Raw genomic sequence first — 22,344 nt, 5'->3', positions numbered from 1 at the left:
TGGGGGAAAAAGGGACATCATTTACCATCTGCCGTATTTACTTAACTCTAGCTCTTCTTTTTAAAGGGGTACTACAGTAAAAAACTATATTTTTTTAACTCTACTGTGCCAGAAAGTTAAACAATTTAGTAAATTACTTCTATTTAAAAATTTTGATCCTTCCAGCACTTATCAGCTGCTGTATACTACAGATGAAGTTTTTTTCTTTTTGAATGTATTTTCTGTCTGACCACAGTGCTCTCTGCTGACACCTCTGTCCATGTCAGGAACTGTCCGGAGCAGGAGCAAATCCCCATAGCAAACCTATCCTGCTCTGGACAATTCCTGAAATGAACAGAGGTGTCAGCAGAGAGCACTGTGGTCAGACAGAAAAGAAATTCAAAAACAAAAGGACTGGTAAGTACTGGAAGGATTAAGATCAAGATTTTTAAATAGAAGTCATTTACAAATCTGTTTAACTTTCTGGCACCAGTTGATTTTAAAAATATGTTTTCCACCTGAGAACCCCTTTAAATGGAAATTAAGTTGGCATTCTTGCCCAATGTTTCCTTGTTTCCCATTGAAAGGCATTTCCTGCTAGCACAAAAGATCTTTGTCTTTTTGTAAGCAGTCGTGCACCTTTGCCAACCGCTCTGTGCTTAGAGTCCTTTTTATCCGTGACATCCAAGACACATCTGGAAGCTCCAAGTCCAGACTCATTCAGTAGCATTACAGTACATCCCAGTTCAGGAATGGGAGGCCTGATGCATTTCTCCCAAGTGTTAGTGCTCAGGCAGATGTTGGAGCCCTCAGCACGGCTGCTTACTTACTATTTACAGGTAAAAATCTATTATTTAGGGGTTTGGGTGGGCACAGGGATGGGATAGTCCAATGGAAAGGATTTGTAATCTTAAAGGGAAGGTCAGCTCCAGGTCTTGGTTCAAACAATCTGTACTAAACTCACAGAGGAAGCGGCACTCCACACATTTGGGGTAGAATATAAAGTCCAATTTTATTTACCCATCTGAAAAATACAAGTACGTTTTGACTCTTCAGTAGAGCTTTTTTAAGACTTGAAAAAGGCTCCATTGCAAAGCCATAAAGTAGCTGTATTTTTCAGATAGGTGAATAAACTTGCACTTTAAATTCTACTCTGGATGTGTGGAGTGCCACTTCCTCCTTAGAATTATTTAAATAGAGTTATTTGTGAAACGTATGACAGAGCTAGAAAAGTCTTTAACCTATAAAATAAAATATATTGTGGACAGATAATGGGCTCTTACATAGTCCATACCCTGAGGCTCTGCAGGAACTGGTAAGTGAATGGCCAATATCACCATGCGCATGTTATTTGTTAACATCTGTAGACTGTCAGGATGAGGATGTCCTTTATATTGCTAATTATGTTGGTCCTTTTGGTTTCTTATCTGTTTTTGTAGCTTTTTTCTAGGCTTTCATAGGCTATGATAATTGTAATTATTGTTCTGTAACATTTTCAGGGTCAATGTCACTTATAGCAAAGCATAACATGTTATAGCAGGCTCACTGGACCTTCGTCTGCTTTTCTGGGTATGTTCACTTGCTTTCTAATTTGGCACTCATAACAAAGAACCCGATTCATAAGGTTCACCATTGTTCTTTCTCTTTACTTCTGCATCAGTCATTTAGATTTATTTTTGTAGAAAAAGATTGCTCTCAATATTTTACTTTATGCATACATCACAAAAAAATCAGCTTTCTTCTATTGTGTATTACAACTAATAGAATGAAGAGACATAATATTATTATTATTATTCTTTTTGTTACATGCATCCGGAACTGGTTTCTCTCCAGCTGTTGCAAAACTAAAACTTCTAGTGTGCCTTAAATGGACGCTGTCAGATACAAAAACTTGTTATATGTTGTACATCCTGGCAAAACTCACATTTTTCTCATATACTTCATAAGAAAAACATATTTTCTTTCTATAGAAATCATGGCTTTTAAAATTGTGGCTTTGTCCAAACTGGACAAAGTCCAGGAAGTGAGGGTGGGCTAGCACTGTCTGATAGGACAGGAGAGAGCACAAAAGAGTATTATCAGACAGGAGAGAGCACAGAGGAGTCCTATCAGACAGGAGAGAGCACCGAGGAGTACTATCAGACAGAAGAGAGCACAGAGGAGTGCTATTAGACAGGAGAGAGCACAGAGGAGTGCTATCAGACAGGAGAGAGAACAGAGGAGTGCTATCAGACAGGAGAGAACACAGAGGAGTCCTATCAGACAGGAGAGAGCACAGAGGAGTCCTATCAGACAAGAGAGAGCAAAGAGGAGTACTATCAGACAGGAGAGAGCACAGATTAGTCCTATCAGACAGAAGAGAGCACAGAAGAGTACTATCAGACAGGAGAGAGCAAAGAGGAGTACTATCAGACAGGAGAGAGCACAGATTAGTCCTATCAGATCGGAGAGAGCACAGAGGAGTGCTATCAGACAGGAGAGAGCACAGAGGAGTGCTATCAGACAGTAGAGAGCACAGAGGAGTCCTATCAGACAGGAGAGAGCACAGAGGAGTACTATCATACAGCAGAGAGCACAGAGGAGTGCTATCAGACAGGAGAGAGCACAGAGGAGTCCTATCAGACAGAAGAGAGCACAGAGGAGTACTATAAGACAGGAGAGAGCACAGAGGAGTGCTATCAGACAGGAGAGAGCGCAGAGGAGTCCTATCAGACAGGATAGAGCACAGAGGAGTCCTATCAGACAGGAGAGAGCATAGAGGAATACTATCAGACAGGAGAGAGCACAGAGGAGTACTATCAGACAGGAGAGAACATAGAGGAGTACTATCAGACATAAGAGATCACAGAGGAGTACTATCAGACAGGAGAGAGCACAGAGGAGTACTATCAGACAGGAGAAAGCATAGAGTACTATCAGACAGGAGAGATCACAGAGGAGTACTCTCAGACAGGAGAGAGCACAGAAGAGTACTATCAGACAGAAGATAGCACACAGGAGTGCTATAAGACAGGAGAGAGCACAGAGGAGTCCTATCAGACAGGAGAGAGCACAGAAGAGTACTATTAGACAGGAGAAAGCATAGAGTACTACCAGACAGGAGAGATCACAGAGGAGTGCTATCTGACAGGAGAGAGCACAGAGGAGTCCTATCAGACAGCAGAGAGCAAAGAGGAGTACTCTCAGACAGGAGAGAGCAAAGAGGAGTATTATCAGACAGGAGAGAGCACAGAGGAGTACTATCAGACAGAAGAGAGCACAGAAGATTACTATCAGACAGGAGAGAGCAAAGAGGAGTACTATCAGACAGGAGAGAGCACAGAGGAGTCCTATCAGACAGGAGAGAGCAAAGAGGAGTACTATCAGACAGGAGAGAGCACAGAGGAGTACTATCAGACAGGAGAGAACACAGAGGATTGCTATCAGACAGGAGAGAGCACAGAGGAGTCCTATTAGACAGGAGAGAGCACAGAGGAGTCCTATCACACAGGAGAGAGCACAGAGGAGTACTATCAGACAGGAGAGAGCACAAAGGAGTACTATCAGATAGGAGAGAGCACAGAGGAGTGCTATCAGACAGGAGAGAGCACAAAGGAGTCCTATCAGACAGAAGAGAGCACAGAGGAGTCCTATCAGACAGGAGAGAGCACAGAAGAGTACTATCAGACAGGAGAGAGCACAGAGGAGTCCTATCAGACAGGAGAGAGCACAAAGGAGTTCTATCAGACAGGAGAGAGCACAGAGGAGTGCTATCAGACAGGAGAGAGCACAGAGGAGTCCTATCAGACAGGAAAGAGCACATAGGAGTCCTATCAGACAGGAGAGAACACAGAGGAGTGCTATCAGACAGGAGAGAGCACAGAGGAGTGCTATTAGACAGGAGAGAGCACAGAGGAGTCCTATCACACAGGAGAGAGCACAGAGGAGTACTATCAGACAGGAGAGAGCACAAAGGAGTACTATCAGACAGGAGAGAGCACAGAGGAGTGCTATCAGACAGGAAAGAGCACAGAGGAGTTCTATCAGACAGGAGAGAGCACAGAGGAGTCCTATGAGACAGGAGAGAGCACAGAGGAGTCCTATCAGACAGGATAGAGCACATAGGAGTCCTATCAGACAGGAGAGAGCACAGAGGAGTCCTATCAGACAGGAGAGAACACAGAGGAGTCCTATCAGACAGGAGATAGCACAGAGGAGTGCTATTAGACAGGAGAGAACACAAGGAGTGCTATCAGATAGGAGAGAGCACAGAGGAGTGCTAGCCATTGCCTGTATCCATGCCTGTGCTTCAGCTCAGACAAAGCCATGATTTCTATAAACCATGATTTCTATAAAAAGTTAATAAAATGTTTTAATGAAGTATATTAGAAAGGTTAATGTTTTGCCAAGATGTACAACATATAAAAGTTTTTATATCTGGCAGTGCCCATTTAAGGATCATGTTGGCAACCACTGCATTAAGCTTAAAGAGCAATGGTGTAACAACAACCAGAAGATGGCGATCAAAATATAACACAACAGAGGGAGTTGCATGGTATCAGAAGAAAGAAAAAATTATAATTTGCAGCTGTAAGACTTTTATAAGACAGTTTCATCTGTTGGTAAATAAGGGAAGGGTTCAGAAGTTAAACACATGGGAAGAAATTTATCAAATTTTGTGAAAAGGAATTTACGGGTGTTTGAAAAAATCTTAAATGTGATTTGTTGCTATTGGCAACTGTTCACTGTTCCTCTGCACAAGGTCCGATAAATGTCCCCCATTAAATGTATATAACAAACCGTGTTTCTATTTGTAAACATCACTGTTGTTCTTCTATTATAACACACATTTTAATGATGTCTTATTGTGTTTTGCAGGTTTAAACCCCCAACCGCTTAAGATCATGTGGTTCTCCTTGCTGGTGTTAGTGAGTCTGATTCTCTTATACAGATGGTACAGGCAGAGTAAGATATTAGAAAATCTCTCGGATAAATATGTCTTCATCACTGGATGTGACACTGGATTTGGAAACCTGCTGGCAAAGCAACTGGACAAACGTGGAATGAAGGTTCTGGCATCTTGTTTGACAGAGTTTGGGGCAGAGAACCTGAAGAAGGAGACATCTAGTAGACTGCAAACCGTTGTTCTTGATGTCACTGATAGTCAGGGTGTGAGATCTGCTGTTCACTGGATAAGAGAACATGTTAAAGGAGAAGGTAAAGATGCTACAACCTGTCAATCTTGTTGACTGCTGTATAGTAGTTTTACTTGACACCAGACCAATAAAAACATTATAGGCCTCAAGTGACTCAAATGCAAACATTAGACATTAGATGATGGCATAGGATCAATGTAAATTGTGAAGGAACACTTCCATCCCAGCAAAACATAACTTTGCTATAGTAAAAGAACCTTACAAAGAAATACTACATTCATTCTGTAATGGTGACTGCAGGGAAATGTACATCCATCTCAACAGCTTCATCTACATGGGAATATTTTACCAATTGGTTTGCAAAAAGGTGAACACTTCTGCTTAAAAAGGGGTACTCCGCCCCTAGATCTTATCCCCTATGCAAAGGGACTTCTGCGATCTCCCTGCTGCATCCGGCATTCTTTTAGAGCGTCTGGTGCAGCGCCAGAGGCCTGTGACGTCCCTGCCACGCCCACCTCATTGCAAGTTTATGGGAGGGGGCATGATGGCCATTACGCCCCCCTCACATAGACTTGCATTGAGGGGGCATGGCTGTGACATCACAAGTGGGGCGTGACCGTGACGTTACGAGTCTCCACCAGTCACGGAGCAAAGTGCACTCCGTGCACCGGATATCTGGGTTGCCGCAGCCAAAATCACGGGGGTCCCCAGGGGACATCTTTTCCCTTATACTTTGGATAGGGGATAAGATGTCTAGAGGCAGAGTACCCCTTTAAGAAGACATTTACATGTGGTTTCTGGCAGAGGGGATGCAGGGCTTAGAGGAAAACTGTCACCACTTTCATGCATCCTGAGTGATCGGGGAGGTCTCCAGTGGTTTCTGTTTTCCCCACCAGCTTTGATTGATAGATCTATCCCTATATCAAAACAGAGAGACCTCTTTCAATTGAGGCTGGTGTGGTGAAGCCACGGGGTGTGAATTGAGGAGTATGGGCCAAGTGTTGTAGCCCAGGGGCAGGTGTTGTTAACCCCTTTATGTTCATGATGCCAGGGTGTGGTTTTAACAGAGAACCACCCGAACAGTAGCACCGCTAGTCCTAGTTAGTCAAATAATAGTCCAAGGCCAGGTTAGGGTTAACGGTAGCTTTACTGAGGTAGACAGATGGTACAGTCTTTACAGCTAGGCCAGGGTCCCAGAGAGGTGACCAGTAACACAGGGGGCCTCGCAGCTTGCTGGGACTTACAGTGACTTTGACAGAGTTTAGCACAGCCACGCTGACTATAATAGACTTGACTTGACTGAAGATGATGACAGCAGACAGAGATGACTTGACTTACTTGTGGCTGTAATTTAGGTTTGAGGCCTCCAGATGTGCTGGACACTGGCTCTGAGACGTCTGGACTGGACTTGACCTCAGCAGAAAGTGAAACACAAGAGAGAGATTGTAGTACCTCCCCCTCTTATAAAGGGGGGCTGTGCAAGGAGCCCATAGGCTAGTTGTGGGTCATCTAGTCACCTGGTGCTCTCTGAGTAACAAAACATGTGACTTGAACATGTGACAACTATTATCATGTGACTAAAAACATGTGACCATATCAAAGGTCCTTTACATTCAATGTACAACTAATTACATTGTGGGGGAACACTGCAGGTGAGCCCGGAGGACATACAGGGACTCAAGCTGCTAGGACTGGGGAATGATATCCTATACTGGGACATCCCACTGGTGAAGCCGGGAGAAGCTATCGGGAGCCATCTGGATGACTTGTGATTTGGATAGAATGAAAGCAATGACAGGTTCCCTTTAAAATATCCCCATTTCAGATTTTAGGAGGTATAGCAATAGTAGTGTATTGTTATAAATTAAGGTGATTGGCCATGAAATATAGATATTTATTACTGTGTAATATAAATGCAGTCATCTAAACAGTGCCTTTTTTTCACTGCTTGTCAAGCAGTACAGTATATCTCTACTAATCCATTCTGTTAATGTAGAGTTTGCCCTGCTTTCTAAAGCTTCATAAATGTAATGGTATATATTAGTACAACTAGTACAATGGGAAAAGAATTCACATAAATGTGACTTATTTAGGCCTAACTATGGTCCAAATACGGAATTCAGTGTGGAATCTCCACAAGGAAATTCTGCATGGATTCTGCTTGCAGCAGCCTCCCATTGATTTTACTGGGAGTTCAGCTGCTCAATTCACATGTTGGAAGTTTTGCGATGGAACTTCCAACAAAGAACTGGATTCCGGCAGATAAACATGTTTGATTGAAGTGCTGTTTGTCAATGGGACAAAGCGTTGATTTTGGAACATTGGCACAGAGGATCCATGGAGGAAATCTGGTGAGGAAATTCCCCCTTGAATTTCCTCAGTGTGAAAATACCCTTATGAATAGAAGCCTAGCAGATATTTAGATGCCTCGGAAATCAGAATGAAAACAATGATTTTTTATTGCTGGCTGTAATGAGGGAACTGAAGAATAATGCATAATAGTAAATAAATATTATATTATAATTGCTCTAATCCACAATATTAATAAAATCTATTCTCTTAGCCTAAGTTCAAACCCCATTTATATGTATACAATAAATATCTGTATAGGCTGCCATAAGCCTGACCTATGAGAAAAGAGTGTTATTTGGGGGGTGTCCAGAATATATTGAAATCTTTTGATCCTGCCAAAACAACATATACTATGCAGTATACATTTTATTTTTATACAATAGGAGTAAGGCTAGGTCCACATCATGTCTTCTTCCATACAACAGACTATACGTTAGAAACCTGACAAAAAGGCATGCTGGTGCTTAGCTCGATATATTGCCAAAAGGGCCCATAAACGTGTACGGATGGGAAAAGAATACACAAAAAAGGTTGCAGCAGCACTCTTGGTCAACAAAATGAAGGCTCTTAGTGCACTTTTTGATCAAAAATTTTTTTGACCAAGTGTACTGCTACTACAATTTTTTTGCGTACTTTGTACTTTTTTTTGCTATGCAGAAAAAGTATACATCTGAGCATTGGACAGAACAACAAGTCATATTGTGACTACTAAACGAAAACAAGAGCCGAGAAGACGGCACTCACCATGCAGGAAAGTCTTTATTTTCTTAGAGCGGCATAACGGAGTGGACAGGCGGGGAATGTACAGAGGAGGAGGGGCAACCGGGACACAGTGTTTCGTGCGCCTGCGCGCGCGAAACACTGTGTCCCGGTTACCCCTCCTCCTCTGTACCTTCCCCGCCTGTCCATTCCGTTATGCCGCTCTAAGAAAATAAAGACTTTCCTTCATGGTGAGTGCCGTCTTCTCGTCTCTTGTTTTCGTTTAACTTGCACCTGTCTTTATGGACTGAGCACCACCGCAAGCAGAGTTACACCTAAACTGTCAGTGTGTGATGAACATACTCCCGTACATCAGAGTTTGCAGTTAGAGTGCCGCAGTGCCGGAAGCAACCCTTCTGGATTCCAATATTGTGACTACTGCTTAGTCAAGTCAATGGGTCTGTCAGCAACACGTCGGCCTATGCACCAGCATCCTCTTTTGACAGACTGACAACGTATACAGTAACCTGACATGAGGAAGAAGAAAAGATGTGAATTTAGCCTTAGTGGGCTATGTACACAAACTGTATTACATATGTTGGGGGCTATGTTTGGCTTATGCCTTTAAAAAGATCTTCATGGCATACATTCAGAATTTTCACCACGTGGTGTGAACAGAAGCTTAGCTACAGTAATGTTGTTGGAAAGTACATAACATTTAACATTTTCTTTCAATAGGGTTATGGGGACTTGTGAATAATGCTGGTATTAGTATACCTACAGCACCCAATGGATGGCTTCATAAAGACGACTTTGTTAAAGTTCTCAACGTCAATTTAATCGGGATGATTGATGTGACACTGGGTCTCCTTCCTCTTATCTTGAGAGCAAGAGGGCGAATTATAAACATGTCCAGTGTGTTGGGCAGATTGGCTTTCGCGGGAGGAGGATACAGCATTTCCAGATTTGGAGTAGAAGCATTCTCAGACTCGATGAGGTACAATTCGAAACAATATATTAAATTCCAGAGGTTTATGTCTTAAGACATTGTTCTATAAAGCACAGACTATTGCTGCAGGCTTCTCGGGGCAGAAATGATATTATCAGGCAAACTCTAGAAAAGTTGAGGTTTATTGGCATGGGTCCTCCATTTCTTCATTATGCTTTAGGCCTCCTTCACGTTCTTTTTTTATTTACAGTGATTAATTAGCTTGAAAAAAAGCCACAAAACTGCAGCGTGTTCACGGGCATCATGGTTAGAGATGAGCAAACTTTTTAAAATTTGGTTCTGCCGGTTTCCTGAACTCTGGCAAAAAGTTATGATTCTGACCAAACTAATTCTGTTCAAACCTGTTCTTCTCCAATAGCCCAAAAACATGTATATAATACTGTCTTTGAGCCCTAAAAGCCCTGTATAACACTGTCAGGTCACCTAGGAGTCTATCTATGAACTTCTGAGCTACTTTTAAAGGTGTACTCCGGTAGAAAACAATGATTCAAAAATCAACTGGTGCTGACCACAGTGCTCTCTGCTGACATCTCTGTCCATGTCAGGAACTGTCCAGAGCAGGATAGATGTGCTATGGGGATTTGCCCCTGCTCTGGACAGTTCCTAACATTGTCAGAGGTGTCAACAGAGAGCACTGTGGTCAGACAGAAAAAAATAATAAAAAAAGAACTCCCTTTGGAGCATACAGCAGCTCATAAATACTGGGAGAATTAAGATTTTTAAATAGAAGTATTTTACAAATCTGTTTAAGTTTCTGGCACCAGCTGATTTTAAAATATATATATTTTCCCCCGGAGTTAAAGTTAATTTTAAAGTTTTAGCAATGTATGGTAAATGTATGATAACTAACAGGTTGATTACAAACACACTGAGGGTGCATTCACACGCTATTTGTTTTTGCGGGTTTTCCTCTGCGTATTTGAAAGTGGGGCGGGCTCTCCTCAACTGTCCGCAGCAGATTTTCCACGGAGGAATTTACTCTGCGGAAAATCCGCCGCAAGCCCCATTGAAGTCAGTAGGGACTGCGGAAGATTCTCCACAGCGTAAATTCCGCTGCAGAAAATTTGCTACGGACAGCCAAGAAGAGCCCGCCCACTTTCAAATACGCAGTGGAAAACCCGCAATAACAAATAGCGTGTGAACACACCCTGAAAAGCATTTAAAAAGGCATTCAGGGATTCCCTGAGGTCATCTGATCCTTCCGCCTTCTCTTTTCTGCCATGTGGCTGGTGTTATTTTCAGTGTTGAGCGCAAATATTCGAAATGCTAATTTTTATCGCGACTATCAGCACTTTGCGATTTCGTGAATATTTAGACTGTAGTGATGTATATTCGTAATGACGAATATTTGTTTTTTTATGCGAATTTATGCGAATATTTATGTGAATATCGGCACTTCCAGACTGGACACTGGTCCCTCCCTTCTTTTAGGTGGAAAATATAATTGCGCATGCGCATTATGCAAATTTCATAATGAATTTTCGCGGAAAAAAAAAAGAGAACGGGCATAGCGAATATGCGAATTTTGCAAACAAAGCACGAGTATTCGTCCATTTATTTGCCAAGTATCGCAAATTCGAATATGGCCCCTGCCACTCATCACTAGTTATTTTAGCAGGTTCTGCCAAACCAAACTGCCTCAAGTTTGAGTTCAAGCCAAACCAAACTTTTAGCAAAGTTTACTCATCTATAATCATAAATTCATAATACATTTTTTGTGCCTTTTTAGGTATAGCATTTAAGGTAAAGCATTTTTGTGTATAGCATCTTAAATTGGCCCATCGACTTCTAGATAGAAAGTGGCTACAGCAATTTGGCATTCCATGCTGTTTTTCTATGGGCAAAACATTGCAGCTAGGTGTTAGCTGGGAGTCAATAAGGAAATATGAAACACCATACCTACAGTACAGTTTTTGATTTTTTTTCTCTAAGGCTATGTTTCCACATAGCTTTTTTCTCTTCATTTCCTTTTTTACCAGAAAAAATGTCACAAAAACTGCCACTACATTTTCCAGTGTTTTTATTAATTTAATTTTTCCACCCTTTAGCAGTTTTTAATACCTTCGGGGATGCATAGCATCACTACTTACCTCCACTGGCTGCGCACAGCTCATACAGAAAATGTATACCGTATTTTTCACCGTATAAGACGCACTTTTTCTTCCCCAAGAAGGGGGGGGGGGGGGGGGTTGGTGCGTCTTATACGGCAAATACATGTCATATCGTGGCGGTTCCTGCGGCCATCAACGGGCCCTACTACAGGACATCACCGATCGCGGTGATGCCCTGTATTAACCCTTCAGATGCGGCGATCAAAGCTGACCGCCACGTCTGAAGCGAAAGTGACACTAACCCGGCTGCTCAGTCGGGCTGTTCGGGACCGCCGCGGTGAAATCGCGTCGTCCCGAACAGCTTACAGGACACAGAGAGGGACCTTACCTGCCTCCTTGGTGTCTGCTCCGTGCCGGGATCCCCTGCATGGCCGGTGCTCTCCATCTTCGTCATCACGTCGTCGCGCGCGCCGTCCCATCATCCAATAGGAGCGGCGTGCGTAGCGACGTGATGGTGGCGACGGAGAGAGAGCAGAGACATTCCGGAGCGACGGGGACACCCCGGGGACGCGGCAACAGCGACGGAGGGCGACATCCAGGGCAGCGGTGACGAGCGGTGACGGGTACGGAGCGGCGGGGATACGTGAGTATTACCTCCTATACCAGTGATCTCCAACCTGCAGACCTCCAGATGTTGCAAAACCACAACTCCTGGCATGCCCGGACAGCCAACAGCTGTCCGGGCAAGGTGGGAGTTGTAGTTTTGCAACATCTGGAGGTCTGCAGGTTGGAGATCACTGTCCTATACTTTACATTGTATTTGGTTCAGAATCTTTATTTTTTTCTAGATTTTGCACCTTTAAAACTGGGTGTGTCTTATATGGCGGTGCGTCTTATAAGGCGAAAAAATATGGTACATTACCAGAGCCCAGACTGCTGTCACTTTTACTGACGGGAGTCCCTACTTCGAGCAGGGCTGAGCTGTGCCAGAATCTATACATTGTATACCTCCTGCCCAGCAAGAAAAGAGTTAAGTATCGATGCTTTGTTCTTTTAGGGACATACAGTAACCAACAATTTTTATCTTCAAACCCCCCACCCCACCCCTCTTGCTGAACTGACTGCTCTACACAGGTCCAGTAAGGAAGGAGGTAACTAGCATATGCTAAGCCCCCGTCACTAGAGGCAGGACTACAGATGAGGCTAACAGACAGGAACATAGACAGGTGAGTAAGGCTCTATGATTGAAAAAGGCATATAAAAAATTGTATATGTAAACAGAACCTTTCAGTTGGTGTCATTTGGGCTGGTGATGGCCTAAAAGAATGACGCTTGTCGGCACTATTGTTTTTTTATTTTATTTTATTTTTTTTAAAACACGTGTGGGGTCCCCCCTAATTACATTATCAGCCAGATACAAAAGAAAGCAGCAGCCTAACATTATCAGGGTGGGCAAGGGCCCTCCTAAATAACTTCAGCCTGCTACCTCCCAGGCCCAGGAGTGCCATTTTTGATGCTCCAGGCCTGGCAGTAACCAGTCAACTCCTTTCCTGCTGGACCACTGAGCGCTTAATCCAAGAAGGGGGATAGATCTATCTATAGAGTTCGCTGGTTTACTGCATATGCTCTAAAAAGTTAACTCTTTCCTTGCTGGTGACAGGTGTACAATGTTTAGGGACAATATGGAAATGCTGTGTTCTTTTTACTTTGGCATTTTTTTCACTCTTCGTTGTTTTTTGTAGGCTCAGTGGTTTTAAAATATAGTGTGGTGTCCCGGTACAGGACCTGGTCCTGTCCCTGTCTAAAGTCCCCTCAGCTAGAGTCCCTCCATTCCACAGGGCTCTCCTGCAGGGCTTGCCCCTTGGTCGCCTCATATAAATATATTTCTGTATAGCGTAGAAATGTATAGGACCTACCCTGGTCACGTGGTATTTTATAATGGTTGTATAGATATTTATGTGGTAGTGTCATGTGATGTACCAAGAGTTCTCTGGGTTCAGGACCTACAGACTTTGCAGCCAATGGGATTAGTCCAGACCCCAATTATATAAGGGGCTGCAGCCACTAAATTATAAAAATCCTTATGAGGCTGATGCCAATTGCCCCTTACCAGGGGGAAAAATTCCTTCCCAACTCCAAATATGACAATCAGCCTAAATCACTGAATAAACATTATGGGGGAGATTTATCAAAACCTGTCTAGAGGAAAAGTTGACCAGTTGCCCATAACAACCAATCTGATTGCTTCTTTCATTTTTCAGAGGCCTTCACAAATGAAAGAAGCGATCTGATTGGTTGCTATGGACAACTCAGAAACTTTCCTCTGAACAGGGTTTGATGAATCTCCCCCTCTATCCCTATATATTTAGTATCTATAACCTGTAATATTATCACTCTTAGGTAAATGAAGAAAGGTAGTCCAGCAGTCCCTTAAAACATAGATCCTTCATTTCACTTTTCTTTAAAAGTACAGAGCACACACCATCCACCTTCACCTGGTCAGCAAACAACTCCTATGGACGCGTTTCGAACGCATGCGCGTTCTTGATCACCACACCACCTGTGTGTTCCTCACCTCCTAAATACCAAGTTCAAGAGGGAGGAGCACTAGCTTCAAGAAGACTTATATAAAACACCATTCGTGTACATTAAAACTTCTTACAAAAACAGGTAACTATTAAAACTTACTATTGCATGAAAAATGAATGGAACGGAGGAAAAACTGTGTTGTCAAATTCTGCTCGGTGTGTTTTATGAATCGACCAGTAAGGTTATACGTGTTCTACACCGACAGCAGAATTAGCAGCAAACGCATTGTGTGTACTGGTTCTGAGAAATCCCTGTAATTTCATTCACGAGAATTCCACTTAATGAAATGTTTTTTAACAATGTAACATTAATTCCTTCCGTATGTTCAGACCGTGCGGTATTCTGGTACGCAGAGTGTACTGCCAGAAGGCCTCACGGTTGAACAATTTTCTTTGTATGTCACCACCTCTTATGGGTTTTTTCACCTTCTCAATGCCATATGCTATGAAATTATTTATGTTTCCATTATGTGCCTGTGCAAAATGTGTGGATGCACCCGATTTATTTCTATTACTTTCCATTTTGACCGCGTCGTATAAGTGCTGTGGTGCCGAAAAAAGCTATCAATTTAAAGGATAGTCTATCCCCGAGCCTAGTCATCTCAGAAACGCAATGTGTGAACACATGGTTAAGTAACAAAGGTTTCTTCAAGTGTGGAGCAAATCAGTGCAAACTATGCAATGTTGCCAAGGTGTGCAAAGATTTTGCTGATAGTACAGATAATCACAGATATGACATTAAACAGTACATCAATTGCAATACGACAAATGTCGTGTATGCAATTGAATGCACTGCCTGCAATTTAAAATATGTAGGATGCACTTCACGTCCATTAAAAATCAGGATCCGCGAGCACTTATACGACGCTGTCAAAATGGAAAGTAATAGAAATAAATCGGGTGCATCCACACATTTTGCACAGGCACATAATGGAAACATAAATAATTTCATAGCATATGGCATTGAGAAGGTGAAAAAACCCATAAGAGGTGGTGACATACAAAGAAAATTGTTCAACCGTGAGGCCTTCTGGCAGTACACTCTGCGTACCAGAATACCGCACGGTCTGAACATACGGAAGGAATTAATGTTGCATTATTAAAAAACATTTCATTAAGTGGAATTCTCGTGAATGAAATTACAGGGATTTCTCAGAACCAGTACACACAATGCGTTTGCTGCTAATTCTGCTGTCGGTGTAGAACACGTATAACCTTACTGGTCGATTCATAAAACACACCGAGCAGAATTTGACAACACAGTTTTTCCTCCGTTCCATTCATTTTTCATGCAATAGTAAGTTTTAATAGTTACCTGTTTTTGTAAGAAGTTTTAATGTACACGAACGGTGTTTTATATAAGTCTTCTTGAAGCTAGTGCTCCTCCCTCTTGAACTTGGTATTTAGGAGGTGAGGAACACACAGGTGGTGTGGTGATCAAGAACGCGCATGCGTTCGAAACGCGTCCATAGGAGTTGTTTGCTGACCAGGTGAAGGTGGATGGTGTGTGCTCTGTACTTTTAAAGAAAAGTGAAATAAAGGATCTACGTTTTAAGGGACTGCTGGACTACCTTTCTTCATTTACCTACAAGTTTCAAGCCTGGCCGGGCTCGGGTCCTTGCAGACCGTGGAGGAGGTGAGCTGAGAGAACTTTATTTCTTATTCATATATTATCACTCTCCAGAATTACATCCAGGCCTCTTTTGAACTCTTTTACTGAGTTCACCATGACTACTTCTATTTGGAGGGAGTTCCATAGTCTCACTGCTCTAACAGTAAAGAACCCCCGTCTGTGCTGGTGTAGAAACCTTCTTTCCTCTAGACGTAGAGGATGCCCCCTTGTTATAGATATAGTCCTGGGTATAAATAGATCATAGGAGAGATCTCTGTACTGTCCCCTGATATATTTATACATAGTTATTAGGTCTCCCCTAAGCCTTCTTTATCTAAACTAAATAACTCATACTTTTTCTGGGTACTGTAGTCCTATCATTCCCCGTATTACTCTGGTTGCCCGTCTTTGAGCCCTCTCCAGCTCCACTATATCTTTCTTGTACACTGGTGCCCAGTACTGTACAAATGAATATCCCCCTATATTCCCATTTTTAAATATATCTGCTATTCACTTGTCTTATGAAAGAAAAAAGAAAAAAAAACTGTGTACTCAATGGGGTATTCCCATATTGGACATTTATGGCATATCCATAGCTACAGCTTTCCTGGCTACAGCTGCCAAATTCTGAATTCTGTGCATCAGCCGTTTAATACCTCCCTCAACTCCCACTCCCGATTATCAGTGCCCTTTCAGATGGAAGGGGCTCCTTGTCACATGCCATCCCAGAAAATGATGAAAAAGTAATTTTTTTTTTATTCCTTCATACATGTGTACAACATTTTGGCTCAATTAAATAAAACCATTTTCAAGCATGAATCACTGCAACTGCATCAGACTCTATGTGGCTACTCAGTAAATAATAAACACCTAAAATGATACTAAACACATAGCAGGAGATTTATTAAACTCCGTAGTAGATTTATTTTTGCGCACGTGCGACTTTTCTATACATGCCACAACTTTTTGATTTTTGCTTATTCCAAAGCTCATTTCTGAAATCTGCTCACGTAGGAATTTTTTTTTTAACTTTGCAGTGATCATGTATTTATCAAATGCGATAGTCGCTATTTAAGAAAAAAAAAAGTTGCATCTCCATTCAAAAGTTGCATATGTATTCCAGGTACAACCTGACTTAGAGAAAGTGCATACGTCAGCAGATAAGGACATTAACACCCACTTTAACAACTGTTCTTGTTCTGCATCATGATACAAAGCTACTACATTAATGTTAATTATAGAAAAAATTTATTATATCACTAACAACTCTATAAATTTTACATTTGAAAATACACACTTCACACCTTGTTAAGTTTAGGACACGTACATGCTGGTGTACCCACTAAATTTTAAAATTACTGTTGTGTTAAAAAGAATAAGGCACAAAATAATTGTGTGAGAATTTTTACAGACTACGTAAATAACCCATATACGGCACTAACATTTTTCCTTAAAAAAAAAGAAACATCCATAGTAATATTCAAGCTTCATGCACATTTTGGAGTGGGTAATGTACTGGGCCATTTAAAAAAAAATTTTTTTTGTGGCTTCACTATTGATTATGTGCCTGTTGGTGCTGCGTTGTCTTCCTTCATGACATAAACTCCGGCCTCAGTGCAGCGACGCAAGACTCCGCCCAACAACGTCACAAAATGCAGGCTCAAAATTAAACAAAAAAGCCTCCAGAGTATGGATATTTATGGTGCGGCATAGTATTTTTTTTAAATATTTTTGCATTTCTGAGGAGGGTTGATGGGTTGTTACGGGATAGCTGGAGTGCAGCTATTTAGTGCCAGGCAGGCCAGTCAGGGTGTAACCCGATGGGCTAAGCCCCCCGCCCTCCACCTTCACTCTCTAGCAACGTTACTGGCAATAAAGGGTAGATAAAGAACTTTGACTATTAACATAAGGGAAAAATTTTCTGCCTTAAAAAAATGCTGTTGTAAGCGGGTTTCCCGGGTTTTGCTTACGTGCGATTTATCTATCAAGGTCGTGCGACTATTTGATAAATAGGTCACATGTAAGCAAAAGTAAGTTAAACAAATTGTCATATAAAAGCCATACGTTTGAAAAGAATGATAAATCTCCTTCATACTATATGTATACTAAAATAATGTAATATAACTTATTCATTACATACACAATGTCATGCACTGTCATGTCTCCTCATCAGGCGTGAACTTCGATCCTTTGGGGTAAGAGTTTCGGTTATTGAGCCAACTTCATATAAAACACTGGCTACAGATATGGAGACCACACTACAAAGCCTCCATTCTCTCTGGTCCCAGGCTCCTCAATGGGCCAAGGAAACCTACGGACAGCAGTATTTTGAACTCTGTGAGTAGTTTTATTTATTTACTTAGTTGAGGTGGAGCTTCTTCAGATTTTTGGTAGGGTCACTAGTGCCGTATTTTGCTGTGTATTTTCTGCAGCTGATTTTGCTACCTATTGACTTCAATGGGAAGGTAAATACAGCATGTATGACCCTACCTTTTTATGCTATTTTGTTTTCACCCTTCATTCCCATATATTGGGTTAGAATGAAAAATGGATGCAACAAGATCCTTTTCAATAGTTACCTTGACCCAAAAACACACTTCTCAGTACCATTATATATGTTCAGCACATCAAAAAAATAAAAATTAAATAAGTGCACTCTGCTTATGGTTGCAATGGAAACATACAAAAAATTACAGCCATATTCTGCAAGTGCTAAGACATGCAGACACTGAATATATATGAACTGAATAACTGTTATATTTACTGCACATGTAAAATGAGGCTTTTAACTCACTTTTTGATCACATTGTGTCATCTATTCACCACTAGTGTTGCTCGCGAATATTCGCAATGCAAATTTTATTTGCGAATATCGCATATTCGCGAATTCGCAAATATTCGCGAATATAGAACTATATATTCGTAATTACGAATATTCGTATTTTTATTTAAAAAAAATTCACAGTACACATCACAGTGATCACCCCTCTCTGCTTCAAGCTTGTGTGGTGTAAAGAAGGCTCGAATACTACTATGTGAGATTGGCGTGCAAATTTTTGCATATGCTAATTTTTGTATATGCTAATGTTCGCATATGCTAATTTGCGCATACGCATATGCTAATTTGCGCATACACATATGCGAAAATAAAACGCGAATATTACGAATATGGGAATTTGGCAAATATATGACGAATATTCGTCCATATATTTGCGAAATATCGCGAATCTGAATATGGCCTATGCCGCTCGACACTATTCACCACAGTGAGGAGGCCACATATCGGATGAGACCTTAAAAGGGGTTATCTAGGAAAAAAAACTTTTTTTTATATATCAACTGGCTCCAGAAAGTTAAACAGATTTGTAAATTACTTCTATTAAAAAATCTTAATCCTTTCAGTACTTATGACCTTCTGAAGTTAAGGTTGTTCTTTTCTGTCTAAGGCTGGGTTCACACCACGTTTTCTTAAATACGGTTCCCGTATACATCCGGTCAACCACGTTTTTGCCTGCGGTCGGGAAACCGCATACGGCCGAAAACGAAGCCGACCGGAGGCTGCGGTTCACTCCGGTCGGCTCATAGACTTGCATTAAATACGGTTCCCGAATACGGCTGAGTGCGGGCGCCGCGATTAAGCCCTGCCCCCCTCCTCCAAACCGTATACGGGAACCGTATTTCGGAAAACGTGGTGTGAACCCAGCCTAAGTCCTCTCCGATGACACCTGTCTCGGGAAACACCCAGTTTAGAAGCAAATCTCCATAGCAAACCTTAAACAGAAAATAACAACCTTAACTTCATTACTTAATAGAAGTAATTTACAAATCTGTTTAACTTTCTGGAGCCAGTTGATATATAAATAAAAGTTTTTTCCTGGAATACCCCTTTAAAGAGGTACTTCAGTGGAAAACACCTTTTTCCATATCAACTTGCTCCAGAAAGTTAAACAGATTTGTAAATTACTTCTATTTGAAAATCTTAATCCTTCCAGTACCTATCAGCTGCTGTATTCTAAAGAGGAAGTTGAGTAGTTCTTTTCTGTCTGACCACAGTGCTCTCTGCTGATACCTCTGTCCATGTCAGGAACTGTCCAGAGGAGGAGAGATTTGCTATGGGGATTTGCTCCTACTCTGGACAGTTCCTGACATGGACAGATGTGTCAGCAGAGAGCACTGTGGTCAGACAGAAAAGAAAAACTCAACTTTTTCTGTATACATCAGCTGATAAGTGCTGGAAGGATTTAGATTTTTATATAGAAGTAATTTACAAATCTGTTTAACTTTCTGGCACCAGTTGATTTGCAAAAAATGTTTTGCAATGGAGTACTCCTTTAAAATGTAAGCCCAGAGCTGTTCTCACTCTCGTTGTGCATAGATCGGTGTAGAGAGATGCTTGATGCTGGGTGTTACAGTTGCCGAGGCAAACGTACAACGGCCAGCAAGTTCCATGCACAAGTCACATTAATCAGAAAAAGTGCTTGTGCACGAAAATCACTGGTTGTCGTCCCGTTGCCTCGGCAACTGTGCCACCCATCGTCATCTGCATCTCTGTGCACGACCTGTCCAGAATGGAAGGTGAAGCAGCTTAGGACTAAATATTTAACAGACTCACCTCCTTTGGGCCTAAGGGATCTTTACTTTGAGTGTATTCCAGATCTGGTTATACTTTTCTATAATTAAAACCGACCTAGGTCAGATGGGAGGAGTGACCAAAGGGGCAGCCAATACCCCATACAATGCAAAAGAACAAACATTGGTCAGAACCTTAAAAAAATAAAAATAAATGAACTAGAATAAAATTAACTCTCTGTTCAAGACCTACGATCTACACTTTATTAGCTCGGTTTCACACATGTGTAATAAAATCAAATCTTTTGCTTCCATATTCCCAGTCCAAACCCTTGACAGTTGTCATTTCGGGTCATCAGACCCAAGGTCAGGTAGGAAACTGACCTCAATCTGTTTCATACAAGCCATGCTTTTAGAAATTTTAATTTTTTTTATACATATACACAATTTACAGAGCAATCTATGTTTCTCTAATTGTCACATTTGACTTTTCCCATTCTAGACTGCAGATTCATCCAGTATAGATTATCTAAGTGTAACCCTCACTTAACCCAGGTGACTGACTGCATGGAGCATGCCCTGACTGCTGTACACCCATGGACACGATATTCTGCAGGGTGGATTACCAAGCTCTTATACCTCCCGGTATCTTATCTCCCAACTTTTATGTCGGATTACCTACTGGCTCATCCTTTGTCAATGCCAAAATGTTCTGCAACTTCAAACATTAGTCATTGACTTGATGATTGTGATAGAATATTAAAAATGTAACTAATCTATAATCATTCAACTTTTCATTGTTCTGTTTCTGAAATTTTTTGGGGTCTTATAAACCCTCAAAAAGGGGAAAACACATTTAAAATCGTATATTTGTAATTCTAAGTACACTTTAAGGCTACTTTGTTTGGGAGGTGGGTTACCACATTACCCAGCATCTTGGAAACAAATTACAAAAAACTGGATCAAATTAACCGAAAATGACACAATAAGGGCCACACTTACTGCCTAATGGCACAAGGGCAGGTGGAAAACAAGTTTCCAGCAGAATGCAGACAGGGATGTTTCTAGAGTCCTAAAATATCCAGGGCATGGGCCTTCTGTGTACATTTTGCCTAAAAGGAAGTAAGTCGGTATACTCAACCAACTTTAAGCAAAAGGCTATTAGCAGTCTGCAAGATTAAAACAAAAAGGACAAGAGAAAACAAAAAAGTCAGGACAGCGTTCATATACTGTCTTTACGCTGGGAAAAGTTGGTGCGCCATAATTGGACCTTCGCTTTATTATAGATGACAAGCTCTTAGGAGAGTTGGAGATTGGTGAGCTGTGGCTATAAACGGGAGGGGGGGGGGGGTCCGTCCGTGTGTCCGTGTGAGGAACAGAAGTAGTAAGGATGAAGGACAGACTTTTCTCAGGCACTGCCAACACTAGCCCCAAACTCCATGGACACTTTATATGTGCAACATAAGCAGCTTTATTCAAGGAAGTTGGCATACAAACTCATCAGTGACGCATTTAGGGAATAGAAGTCCCCTTTCTCAGTCGCCAACTGTGCCGTCTGGAATGCAGTGGTTAAGGCTGCATAATGTTTTCTTCTGCATGCAATGATTGTGATAGAGTACCTGCCCCCCCTTGTCTCTGAAGTTATTGTGAAACGACAGCAAGGTGGAAGTGAAGTATCGGAGAGCCAAATGTAGTAAAGAAGTGACACTTTCAGTTCATTTTCCGGATTTCTACATTTATTTTGAAAAATAAGCTCAGACAACCATACTTTTAGTCCCATTGTACAATTTAGTATACATTGGCATCTCTTTTTTTCAGGTTACCAACATATATTGCAAACAGCAGGTCAAATGTGATGTGAACTCAGCATGCGCCTCAGCAGTAAGGATGGGTCACAACTAAAATAGTTTGTGTGACTTGACTGTATGATGCCACCTAATGAACTGTAGTGATAAGCGGCATTGCCCATATTCGAATTCACAATATTTCACGAATATATAAACGAATATTCGTCCTATATTCGCAAATTTTGCGTATTCATTATATTCGCATATGTGAATATTCGCATGTTCGTGTATTGGAGGAAGAAAACAGTGAGGGGGTGGGCAACTTTACTATTGGTTGCTAGGTATGTTGTTGATAACCTCTGACAAGTGTATGTGCATCATTCTAATTGGCCCACAAGTGAAAAAAAAGGAATATGCAAATATTCACATATGCGGGAAAAAGCGAATATGCGCATATGCCGAAAAAAGCGAATATTCTCAATTTCGAAAATATAGTGAATATATTCGAAATATTTGCGAATTCGTGAATTTGCGATATTTGCGATAAAAATTCGAAATGTGAA

At 41.5% G+C, this 22,344-nt stretch overlaps 1 protein-coding gene across 4 annotated transcripts; it reads left to right on the top strand.

Moving 5' to 3' along the window:
- Window positions 1-472: 472 nt before the first annotated feature.
- On the top strand, window positions 473-20,755 carry LOC130357649 (retinol dehydrogenase 7-like). Of its 4 annotated transcripts, none has more exons than XM_056560377.1 (5): window positions 473-796; window positions 4,892-5,175; window positions 8,904-9,162; window positions 17,599-17,762; window positions 20,497-20,755. In XM_056560377.1, exons 1-5 carry the CDS (start codon window positions 732-734, stop codon window positions 20,730-20,732), a joined length of 1,008 nt encoding a protein of 335 aa, XP_056416352.1. In that variant the 5' UTR covers window positions 473-731; the 3' UTR covers window positions 20,733-20,755. The 4 variants fall into 4 exon arrangements, with proteins under 4 accessions (XP_056416352.1, XP_056416349.1, XP_056416350.1 ...); XM_056560374.1 differs by having other exon boundaries at window positions 473-818; window positions 4,837-5,175; XM_056560375.1 differs by lacking the exon at window positions 473-796 and adding an exon at window positions 1,195-1,548 and having other exon boundaries at window positions 4,837-5,175.
- Window positions 20,756-22,344: the final 1,589 nt, after the last annotated feature.

The sequence above is a fragment of the Hyla sarda genome, chromosome 2 (assembly GCF_029499605.1).
Source record: "Hyla sarda isolate aHylSar1 chromosome 2, aHylSar1.hap1, whole genome shotgun sequence".
Lineage (NCBI taxonomy): Eukaryota > Metazoa > Chordata > Amphibia > Anura > Hylidae > Hyla > Hyla sarda.
The sequence above is the reverse complement of the archived record's forward strand: the minus strand, read 5'-3'. Positions and strand labels throughout refer to the sequence as shown.

Bases quoted from the DNA above. Each gene is read 5' to 3' on its own strand.
- LOC130357649 (XM_056560377.1), top strand. From the start codon at position 732: ATGGGAGGCCTGATGCATTTCTCCCAAGTGTTAGTGCTCAGGCAGATG. The intron at 797-4,891 runs GCTGCTTACTTA...GGTGTTAGTGAG, and splicing joins ATGTTGGAGCCCTCAGCACG to TCTGATTCTCTTATACAGAT. The intron at 9,163-17,598 runs GTACAATTCGAA...TCTCCTCATCAG, and splicing joins GCATTCTCAGACTCGATGAG to GCGTGAACTTCGATCCTTTG.